The sequence below is a fragment of the Pan troglodytes genome, chromosome 1 (genome assembly GCF_028858775.2).
Source record: "Pan troglodytes isolate AG18354 chromosome 1, NHGRI_mPanTro3-v2.0_pri, whole genome shotgun sequence".
Lineage (NCBI taxonomy): Eukaryota > Metazoa > Chordata > Mammalia > Primates > Hominidae > Pan > Pan troglodytes.
This window is the reverse complement of record NC_072398.2, coordinates 90,593,796-90,606,276: the sequence shown is the minus strand read 5'-3', so window position 1 is coordinate 90,606,276 and position 12,481 is coordinate 90,593,796. Positions and strand designations below refer to the sequence as shown.

The 12,481-nt window shown below is 37.7% G+C and overlaps 1 protein-coding gene across 1 annotated transcript; it reads left to right on the top strand.

Moving 5' to 3' along the window:
* Nucleotides 1-10,178: 10,178 nt before the first annotated feature.
* Nucleotides 10,179-11,494, top strand: OR10Z1 (olfactory receptor family 10 subfamily Z member 1). Its single transcript, XM_016929934.4, has one exon. It carries the CDS (start codon nt 10,452-10,454, stop codon nt 11,391-11,393), a length of 942 nt encoding a protein of 313 aa, XP_016785423.3. The 5' UTR covers nt 10,179-10,451; the 3' UTR covers nt 11,394-11,494.
* The last annotated feature ends 987 nt before the right edge of the window (nt 11,495-12,481 follow it).

The following is a 12,481-nucleotide window of genomic DNA, read 5'->3' as shown; positions in this document are numbered from 1 at the left end:
CTTTTTTTTTTACAGGGTCTCACTCTGTTACCCAGGCCAAAGTGTGATCATAACTCACTGCATCCTTGACTTTCTGGGCTCAAGCAATCCTCCTGCCTAAGCCTTCCGAGTAGCTGGGACTACAGACATGTGCCACCATGCCCAGCTAATTTTTTGATTATTTGTAGAGACAGAGTTTCACTATGTTGTCAAAGCTGGTCTCAAATTTTTGGAATCAAGCATTCTCCTACCTCGGCTTCCCAAATTGATGGAATTACAGGTGTGAGCCACCATGCCCAGCCTCTTTCAGACTTTTGAGACAATATTAAATGATCCAACATATGTGTAATTGAAATCTCAGAAAAAGACAAAAAGAAAGAAGACTTCAAGATGGCTGACTAGAAGAATTTCATGCCTGTATCCTTCATTTAGAAGAACCAAAATAGCATGTAGACAGTCACACTGCACATGCATTATCCAAGAGGGAACACTGGAATTCAACAGAGAAGCAACAGGAAACATCAAAAGCAGAGAAACAAAAGGGAGAGTGGTAGTGTGCCTGGCCAAGTTCAACTAGGAGCCAGGAGTGACTTCCATCATGGGCAAAGGGTAAGTGAGAGACTTCTAGCAGCCCACATTTGTACAATGGAATCATACAAACCTGGCCACAAGAGAATTCCTTGATCCTCCCAACTCCTAAAATGAACACAGGGAGCTCCTGGGATACTGTGGGATGGAGCTGCTCCAGAAAGGGAACTCATGATGAGTCCCACACCCTGTCTGAGACATAATTGGCTACAGTAAAATGCGAGCTTCAAAACTAATCTTTGGCAGACTCCCATGCTTTCCTGGGCCCCAGAAATGCTGGGACTGAGGTATTTCAGAAATTCAAGCTATCACTTCTGGAATGGAATAATGAGCTGGGGGTACTCCCAACACTGGAGCCAAGAAGTGAACAAGGTGTGGGCTACAGCTGCCAGTGCCAGGAAGCAAGTGCTACCAGGACAGAGATGGGAATCTGAGTGGGGCACAAGTTGCCACTGAAACTTGGTCACTAGCTGGGTTGGGGCTCCTGTAGCAGGAGCAGGAGTGTAAGCTAGTCATGGGCTATCACCACTAAGCCTGGGAAGCAAGCCCTGTTGAGACAGGGGAATGAGAGGGACACTCTTTCCTGGCCTTGGCAGTGGTCACTGAGGATGGCCCAACCCTCTCCATTGGCAGGGCCTCAACATGGATGGTACTACCCCTCACTGAACACTCCACCTGGGGCCTGATGATTGCCCTTCCCAGCAGGCTAGTGCCTGCTCTCATCATTGGTGGGGCTGGAGCACTGGGTGACCAAACCTGGTTTTGCCCCCCACCTCAAGAGCACATCTCCTGAAGTCCTGGAAATTGACCAATCCAATCCACCATGTTGGACACCTGAGCACTCCTGGGTGCCCAAGTTTTAGTATAAACTTCTAGCTGTTACCCCCTGTATTAGTTCATTTTCATACTGCTATGAAGAAATACCCAAGTCTGAGTAATTCATAAAGAAAAGGGTTTAATGAACTCACAGTTCCACATGGCTGGGGAGGACTCACAATCATGGTGGAAGGTGAAGGAGGAGCAAAGTCACATCGTACATGGCAGCAGGCAAGAGAACATGTGCAGGGGAACCGCCCTGTATAAAAAACCATTAGATCTCATGAGACTTATTCACTATCATGGAAACAGCATGAGAATAAACTGTCTCCATGATTCAATTACCTCCTCCTGGGTCCCTCCCATGACACATGCAGATTATGAGAGCTACCATTCAAGATGAGATTTTGATGGGGACCCAGCAAAACCATATCACCACCTCAGATGGCACCTACCTGAAGGCCTGAAGACTGCCCCACCAAGCCCATCACATTCAGTGCCAACATCAACACACACCATGCAAGACCCAGAGAATCATCAAACCACAGCTATTGCCGTCACTCACACCATGCCAGCTTCCCTGTGTCCTGAGAACCTCACCACTCACCTAGTCTACTACTGCCACTACTGAATCCAAATAAGTCACATGGAGGCCAAATAATTGGCTCGCCAGTAGCTGCTAACACAGGTGTCAGTATATACCACCCTGGTGCGTAAAGATAGGCACTCTCAGCCCACAGCTGCCACCACTGGGGCCTGACGACTAGCCCAACTGGCATCCTAGACTGCAGCACCATTTACCACAGCCTCCATTAATAATCACACCTTAATCCACCAAGGAAATCACAGATGCCACTAACCCTATTTGTAGGCAAAGAAATCATACAAAGACTACACTAATGCACACACCTAGATTCAAAGCCAAAGTACCCTACCCAGCCAACAACATAGATATATCTTCAAGAAAAAGTCCTCCCCTACAAAAGTAAATTCAAAAATTGAAAGAAGTGATGGTTATATCAGATGAGCAGATATAAATGTAAGACATAAAAAATATGAAAAATCAAGGAAATATAACACTTCTAAAGAAACATGTTAAATCTCAAGCAATAGATCTTAAATTTTAAAAAAAATTTAAAAATTTTTAAAAATTCAAAATTCAGGAAAAAGAATTAAAAATATTTATTTTAAAAAAGCTCAGTGAGACCAAGAAAATTGTGAACAACAATATAAAAGCTACAAAAATAATAAAGGATGTAAATAAGAAATAGGTTGTTTAAAAATAAGCCAATTAGAAGCTCCAGAACTGAAGAATTCATTGAAGGAAATACAAAATACATTTGCAAATGTCGACAATAGACTAGATCAGGCAGAAGAAAGAACCTCAGAACTTGAAGACAGGTCTTTTAAAAATAATCCAGCCAGACAAAAATAAAGAAATAATAAAAAAATGAGCAAAGACTTTGTAACATTTGAGATAATATAGAGCAATCAAATATTCAAATTATCAGTGTCTTCTAAGGCAAAGAGGCAATAAAAGAATTCAAAAACCTATTTTAACAAATGATAGATAAAATATTTCCTACTTTAGCAAGATATGTAGACATTCAGATATAAAAGGCTCAGTGATCCCTAGCAAGATATAGTGGGAAAAGTGCTTCCCCATGGCACATTATAGTCATATTTTCTAAAGTCAAAGAAGAAAGGTGAATTCTAAAAATTGGAAGAGAAAAGCATCTAGTAATCTATAAAGGAAAAACCATTAGATAAAGAGTGGATTTCTCAGTAGAAACCTTATAGGCCAGAAAAGAATAGGATATTTTCAAAGTGTGGAAAGGAGAAAAAAAGCTAACAACAAATAATACTATGTCAAGCAAAATTATCTTTCATAAATGAAGATGAAATAAAGTCTTTCCCAGATAAGCCAATGCTGAGGAAAATAATTGCCATTGAACTGACCCTAAAAGAAATGCTCAAGGAAGTCCTAAACCTGGAAGCAAAAGAACATAATGGAAACACATGAAGGTATAAAACTCACTGGTAAAGTAATCACACATAAGATAAAGAGAAAAGACTCAAATGATACCACTACAGAAATCCACCAAATCACAAAGATAGTCAATATAGGAAAAAGAAAGCAACAAAGAATATAGAAAACAAACAGAAAACAACTAATGATATGAGAGCCTCACAATTACTAGTAACCTTGAATGTAAATGGATTGAATTTTCTATTTAAAAATATAGAATGAATGAATGGATTAAAAAAAAATTATCAAACTATATGCTGCTTAGAAAAAAACTGGCCTTAAGGAAAAACTTAAGAATTTTTTTAAAAATCATGAAACAAATGAAAATGGAAGCACAACACACCAAAACCAGTGGGATACAGCAAAAGTAGTGCTAAGAAGGAATTTTATAGCAATAAATGCCTACATCAAAAAAAAATAGAAACATAACTTAACAGTCTAACAACGCACCTCAAGAAACTTGAAAGGCAAGAACAATGCAAACTTAAATTTAGCAGACTAAAAGAAGGAATAAAGATCAGAGCAAAAGTAAATGAAATAGAGACTAAAAAATTACAAGGGTAAACAAAATGAAAAGTTAGTTTTCTATAGAGTCAAACAAAATTGATAAATCACTAGCTCAAATAATGAAGAAAAGGAGAGAAGGCTCAAACAAAATTGGTCATTAAAAAGAAGACATTTCAACTGGTACGACAGAAATTCAAAAGATCATCACACACTATGCTGACATATAGGCTGACAAACTGGAAAACCTAAAGGAAATGGATAGATTCCTGGAAATATAGAACTTCCCAAGGTTGAGTCAGGAAGAAATAGAAAACCTGAACAGTCCAATATCAAGTAGGGAAGTTGAATCGGTTATAAAATGTCTCACCACAAAGATAAGCCCAGGAGCACATATATTCACAGGTATATTCTACTAAATGTACAAAGAACTAATACCAATTCTTCTGAAACTATTCTAAAAAAATTAAAGAGTATGAAATTTTTTTCTAACTCATCTATGAGGCCAGCATCACCTTGATATTACAACCAGATAAGGACACAACAACAACAGCACACCACAGGCCAATATCCTGATGAACACAAATGCATAAATCCTCAACAAAATACTAGCAAATGGAATCTTGGAGCTCATAAGAAATATATATATGATGATCAACATATTTATACTGGGCATGCAAGGATGGTTCATCATATGCAAATCAATAAACATGATACTTCACATTAATGGAATGAAGCATAAAAACCATATGATCATCTCAATAGATGTAGAAAAAGCATTTGCTAAAATTCAACATTGCTTTATGATAAAAACTTTCAACAAAGTAGGCATAGGAGCAACATATCTCAAAATAATAAAGGCTATATATGATAAACCCACAGCTAACATCATATGAATGAAGAAAATGTGAAAACCTTTGTTCTAAGATATGAAACAAGGATGCCCACTTTCCCCAAAACTATTCAACATGATACTGGAAGTTTCAGCCAGAGAAATCAGGAAAGAGAAGGAAACCAAGGCATCCAAATTGGAAAAGAGGAAGTCAAATTGTCCCTCTCTGCTGTTGATATAATCTTATATATAGCAAAATCTAAAGACTCCAGCAAAAACTACTAGATTTGAATTCAGTAAAGTTGCAGGGTACAAAATCAATGTAGAAAATTCAGTAGCATTTCTATATATCAACAATTATCTAGCCGATACAGAAATCAAAAGGCAATAACCTTTATAATAGCTGCCCTCCTCCAAAAAATACAGAGGAATAAATATAACCAAGGAGGTAAAAGGTCTCCACAAGGAAAACTATAAAACATTGATGAAAGAAATTGAAGATGACACAAACAAATGGAAAAACATCCAGTGCTCATGGATGGGAAGAAATAATAGCAAAGAACAAGAAAAAAAATACTAAAATTTATATAAAGCCCCAAACAAGCCTGAACAGCTAATGCAATTCAGGGCAAAAAGAACAAAGCTGGAGGCATCACATTACCTGACTTCAAAATGTATTACAAGGATATAGTACCCAATACAGCATGCTGTTGTAGAAAAATAGACACAAAAACCCATGGAATAGAATAGAAATTCCAGAAAGAAAGTCACATACTTAGAGCCAACTGATCTTCAACAAAGCCAATGAGAACTTACATTGAAGACAGGACATGTTCTTCAATTTATGGTGCTGGAAAAATTGGATAGCCACATGCAGAAGAATGAAATTAGACCCCTATTTCTCACCATAAACTCAAAATTGATTAAGGACTTAAACATAAGACCTTAAATGATAAAACATTAGAACAAAACCTAGAGAAATATTTCCTGGACATTGGTTTAGGCGAATAATTTATGACTAGGACATCAAAAGAACAGGTGACAACAACAACAAAAAAGTGGGACCACATTAAACTAAAAAGCTTCTGCACAGTAAAGGAAACAATCAACAAAGCAGAGAACAATCTTTTGAATGGGAGAAAATATTTGCAAAATATTTATCTTACAGAGAAATTATATCCAGAATATACAAGAAACTCAAACAACTCAGCAGGAAAAAAACACCCAAATAAACCCATTAAAAAGTGGGCAAAGAATATGAATAAACATTTTTCAAAAGAAGACATACAAATGGCTAACAAGTATATGAAAAAATGGTCAACACCAAAAATCATCAGATAAATGCAAATCAAAACCACAGTGAGATATCATCTTACTTCAGTCAGAATGGCTATCATTAAAAATAACATGTTGGTGAGGTTGTGGAGAAATTTTCACACATTTGCTAGTAGGAATGTAAACAAGTGCAGTCACTATGAAAACAGTATGGAGAGTTCTCAGCTATTTTATCCAGCTATCTCACTACTAGATATCTACATAAAGGAAAAGAAATGGCTATATCAAAGGGATAACTACTACACTCACATGTTTATTGTAGTACTATTTACAACAGCAAAGATATGCAATCAATCTAAGTGTGCATAGATGGATGAATGCATAAAAAACAAAAATGTGGTAGATATACACATTGAAATAATATTCAGGCATAAATGGATGAAATCATGCCATGTGCAGCAACATGGATGGAACCGGAGGTGATTATCTTAAGTAAAATAAACCAGACACACAAAAAGTAAATATTGCATGTTCTCACTTTCATGTGGGAGCTAAAAAATTTGATTCCATGGAAGTAGATAGTGGAAAGATAAATTAAAAATACTGGGAAGGGTCAGGATGAACTGTTGCATGAAGATAATTCTGTTAAATAGTGTTAGTCAGGGTTCTCTAGGGGGACAGGACTAATAGGATAGATGCATATATGAAAGGGAGTTTATTAAGAAGTATTGTCTCACACAATCATAAGGTGAAGACCCACAGTAGGTCATCTGCAAGCTGAGGAGCAAGGAAGCCAGTTCGAGTCCCAAAACCTCAAAAGTAGGGAAGCCGACAGTGCAGCTTTCAGTCTGTGGCTGAAGGCCTGAGAGCCCCTGGCAAACTAATGGTGCAGACCCAAGAGTCCAAAAGCTGGAGAACTTGGAGTCCGATGTTCGAGGTCAGAAAGCATCCAGCATGGGAGAAAGATGGAGGCCAGAAGACAGTCAGTCTAGTCATTCCACACCCCTCTGCCTTTATCCTAGCTATGCTGGCATCTGATTAGATTGTGCCCACCCACATTGAGGCTGGGTCTGCCTCTTCTAGTCTACTGCCTCAAATGTTAATCTCCTTTGGCAACTCCCTCACAGAGACACCCAGGAACAATACTTTGCATCCTTCAATCCAATCAAGTTGACACAATAATAACCATCACCCAGTGCCAATATACAATGAGATGGAGTAATGTTTGATATCAGAATAGGGTGACTATACTTAACAAAAATGTATTGTACTAAGGTGACAGAAGCCCTGGATACCCTGACTTGATTACTATGCATTATGTACATATAACAAAATATCTCATGTACCCTATACATTTGTACAAACAAAAAAGAAAAAGATAAAGAAAAATATTGAAGAAATAACAGCTGAAAACTTCCCAAATTTGGTGGAAAATATTAATTCACTAGTTCAAGATATTCAAGAAGCCACAAGTAAGAGAAACACATAAGGTACATTCAAGTACATTTTAGTTAAATTTCTTATAGTAAAGAGAAAATATTAAAGCAACAAGAGAAAAATGACACATTATATGAGTGGAAAAATGATACAATTAATGGTAGCATTCTCAACAGAAACTTTTGAAGACAGAGACATTGAAAATGGCATAGAAAGATGAAAGAAAAAGACCCTGATGACTAGTAATTTTATATCCAGTAAAAATACATTTCACAAAGAAAGAAAAAGTGAAGATATTTTCAAATAAATAAAAATGGAGATAATGTATTGCTAGCAAAACTACACCATAAGAAATACTAAGAGAAATCCTTAAGGATGAAGGAACATAAAATCCGATTATACAAGAAAGATTGAAGAGCACTGAAAATGATAAACATTGGTTAAATATAAAAGATTTGCACAAACATAATTTTCTCTTAATTTCTTTATAATAGCATATGCCTGTTCAAAAATTATGACAACGTGTTAGTAGATTTACATAATTGGGACTAAGACATTGCAAATTTTCTACATTTAACTGGAAATAATGCTAAGTTTAAGTAGATTATGTTAAAAATACATGCTGTAATTGCTAGATCAACAACTAAAACAATATTGCAAGAAAAATAGTTATAAAATCAATTGTTATTTTGCTCCAACATCTAACTCATCTTCCTAACCCCAAAGCAGGGTCCTGGGAATAGTATGGTAAACAAAAGAAAGGCTTCTTAAGTCTACTTACTACTGCATCACCAATTGACTGTGTTATCTTGGGTAAGTTATTTAATATTTTTCATGCCTCAGTGTTCTTATTGGAAAAATAGGAATAATAATAATACTCACATATTTTATTAAATTTATATAATGAAATTAGTCAATATCTGTTGAATACATGTTGCCAATTATCATTGTTGTTTCTATTAAATCAGTCAATGAGTGAAGATGTATATTGAAGGTGCAAATATTTACACCATTAAGTATATCAGAGAGACATGCATTTTAAGAGTGACAAGTCAGATTAACCTAGTTGTAGGTAGACTTTTGGGACATTTTAAGGTTTCAGAACAATCTGAAGGTGGAAAGTATATCACTTGTCTGGATGCAGATATTGCAGCATTGTTGAAACAAAGGAAGAAGATGAAAATAAGGTAAAGTTGCTTTTAAAATGATGCATCTGAGAAAAAAATGGAATAGACAGATGAGGATGCAGGAATAAATTGACCCTGAAAGAGATCAGAATTTTCTTCAGAATGACTTTGAAACCAGGCACATATCCAAAGTAGTTATATCAAGCTCTTGAGACAGCAGTGGGGAACAGCTGAATTCTTGTTTCATTTTTAAATTATAAATCTTATGGTATAAATTTATAAGCATAAGTCCTTAGTTCTGTAATTTTGGACCAGTTATTTAAAGTCTATTAGGCTCAGTTACACTTCTATAAAGTGTAACTATTAACACTATCTCACTAGGCTGCTGTAAATTTTAAAAGAGATTTATCTTGTGAAAAAAATTAGTGTAATACTTAGCACATGATACAATACTTATTATTTAAATCATGATGCTAGTATCTCTTGTTCACATTCCCCTTTTTGCTTTCCCCAAAAGGATATTCCCAACTAATGACAAAAATACACAATTAGACGTGCTTCCTGAGACAGCACCCATTGGGACTAGAGAATCCTCTGAGAAAGAAGCTGTTTGGATGGAAGAAGGTATTATTTACCACCTGGAACTAGGGGTGTGGAAGAAGGTTTCTTTGTATCATTTGGAGACATCACACTGCTCAGAGTAGGAGATTTCAAGATGCATCTCAAGTCTTTCTCCTGTGGTCTATCCTGCTGGGAGGCAGTCTAGTGCATGGGAGCTAAAAGGCAGGACTTGCTTTGTGAGCCTCTTCAGGTCAGCGTGAGTCTGTTCAGGTGAGTGGAGAATCCTCCCTTGACTTATGCTTTGGTTTAGAGTAGAGTTTTTGGAGGCAGCAGTACCTGATTTTGGGCTGAGAGATGCATGCTGCACAACCTGCTTTGAGCCCTGACATTTTCTTCAGTGCTTAACATAGATTCACAGGTAAAAGAAGCCTGCCCTACTCTGCCCAAGGAATTTGGAAAGGGTAAAATGGCTTGGAAGAGGGGTTGTATAGATAAAGTGATTATCGTTGAACTAACTATTTCTTACTCCATATTCATATTAGTGTGTGTTCCATAGTCTCTAAAGAGAGTCATCATTGTATGGGGAAAATAAGGATAGATTAAGACTCACCATACTTGTTTTCTAATACTGGTTCTGTGTGACTTCAAGAAAGTCACTTCACCTCTCTTGATCTTTGTTACCTGATCTATAAAACAAAATCCATCAAGATCAAGTTTCCCTACCTCCCCACAAAGTTCTAACAAGCAATATGGGTGTGTCCATATGTGTATTCTTATGTGATAGTGTATGTATAAAGACAATATAAACGTATATGTGGTGTATCTTTATATGTGATGTGTGTATCTACGAATTTGCATGCTATCTATATACATATGTGTTTGTAATGTATGTGCCTGCCTGATATATTTGTGGATATGGCCATTAATAGCAAATGTATAATTTATAGTTTTGAATGTGTAAGATATGCATAATTATGTGTGAATGCTATAAAGCATATATACACCTGCATGTATGTAGTCATACATATGTTTGTGTGCAAGTATGTGCATATGAATGTCTGTGATTGTGCATCTGTGTATGTGTATATGTACATACAGTCATATGGGAATGGACCCATACATTTGTGTCTAATTTAACAAATACTTTTTTGAAGTTTGAGTAGAGTCTAAATCAGAGCTTCCTTTTTAAGTTACAACAGGAACAAGAGAAAAAGAATCCATATCATCCACCTTTTAAAGAAGTTAGGCATCTACTGGCAAGGTGGAAGAAATCAACAAATCTATCAGGGATATACCTCTCAGAATGGGGCAGACCAACGTAACCTCCTGGAGGGATTTTGTCTTCCTGGGCTTCTCCAGTTCTGGGGAGTTGCAGCTCCTTCTCTTTGCCTTGTTCCTCTCTCTGTATCTAGTCACTCTGACCAGCAATGTCTTCATTATCATAGCCATCAGGCTGGATAGCCATCTGCACACCCCCATGTACCTCTTCCTTTCCTTCCTATCCTTCTCTGAGACCTGCTACACTTTGGGCATCATCCCTAGAATGCTCTCTGGCCTGGCTGGGGGGGACCAGGCTATCTCCTATGTGGGCTGTGCTGCCCAGATGTTCTTTTCTGCCTCAGGGGCCTGTACTAACTGCTTCCTTCTGGCTGCCATGGGCTTTGACAGATATGTGGCCATCTGTGCTCCACTGCACTATGCCAGCCGCATGAATCCTACCCTCTGTGCCCAGCTGGTCATTACTTCCTTCCTGACTGGATACCTTTTTGGACTGGGAATGACACTAGTTATTTTCCACCTCTCATTCTGCAGCTCCCATGAAATCCAGCACTTTTTCTGTGACACGCCACCTGTGCTGAGCCTAGCCTGTGGAGATACAGGCCCGAGTGAGCTGAGGATTTTTATCCTCAGTCTTTTGGTCCTCTTGGTCTCCTTCTTCTTCATCACCATCTCCTACGCCTACATCTTGGCAGCAATACTGAGGATCCCCTCTGCTGAGGGGCAGAAGAAGGTCTTCTCCACTTGTGCCTCGCACCTTACAGTGGTCATTATTCATTATGGCTGTGCTTCCTTCGTGTACCTGAGGCCCAAAGCCAGCTACTCTCTTGAGAGAGATCGGCTTATTGCCATGACCTATACTGTAGTGACCCCCCTCCTTAATCCCATTGTTTATAGTCTAAGGAATAGGGCTATACAGACAGCTCTGAGGAATGCTTTCAGAGGGAGATTGCTGGGTAAAGGATGAAGGTTACCCCAATAGGACACTTTCTTCTGTGTAGGCTGGGCATAGACCAAGAACCCAAGCCAAAGGGCCAGGTATTCAAGGCCTCAGGCCAAAGCTGTCCTACCCCCAATCTTCTGGGAAAGCCTTATCCTGCCTCTTGCCCTTCCCCCCGACTGCTTGGAATGCAGAGGTGGGGCTTCCTGCTCTGCTCACTGTGCACAACTCAAAATGAGCCCAAAATCTGAATTTTAACTTTCAGCCTCCTAGATGCCACCCCTAGTTACTGAAACCCATTAAGAATTAAAAATTTAATTAAGATAATCAAGAATTTTTTAATTGAGCTGAACAAAATGAGGGAAGTTTGGAGTGTTCAAGTTCAAGGCAGGGCTGGCAGGAGCCCATCAGGGATACTGTAGAGATTTCTAAAATCATTACATAATTAGACTATTTGACCTGTAATGTTCTTCCAAGATTTGAAACCTGGGGAATATCAGCTTGACAGGTTAGTTTAAAGCTTTGTTAAATGAACAGGTGGGTCATTTTTACTCCCACTGGGTGTCTTTCATCTTTTTATGTTTTTATTTTTTTTTAATTTCAACTATTATTTCATATACAGTGGGGCACATGTGCTTATACGTTCCTCATTGTGCTATTGACAGTAGCAAAAACATGGAATCATCTTTTTATATAGTTGTCCTCACTATCTCTGACTCTGTTACTTTGCCCTTTTTGTTTTGATTGATTTTCCAAGCTGGGTGGATTCTATTTCAGAAAATATATTTACTTCCTCTTTTTTTTATAACTGTTAATGTTCTCTGGTAGCTTCAGAATCTTGAGTGTCAAAGACCCTTCTCATTTGGGTAGCTTACCAAATTGGATACTGTTCTTTTGAATCTACTGCAGAACTATCTATTCTGCCTATTCCACTTTCCACATATAATGTGGTTATATATAGCGGCAGACATTATTAGAGAAAGTGTAATGAACTCACAAGACCATCAGGCAAGAGTTTGAATCCAAACTCTTCAACTTACTAGCTGTGTGACTCAAGGTAAGTTATTTAACATTTTTTCAGCTTCCGAGTTCTTATCTTTAGAATGCTTGGTGAC

Excerpts from the sequence above, each read along its gene's own strand:
- OR10Z1 (XM_016929934.4), top strand. The coding sequence starts at position 10,452 with ATGGGGCAGACCAACGTAACCTCCTGGAGGGATTTTGTCTTCCTGGGC.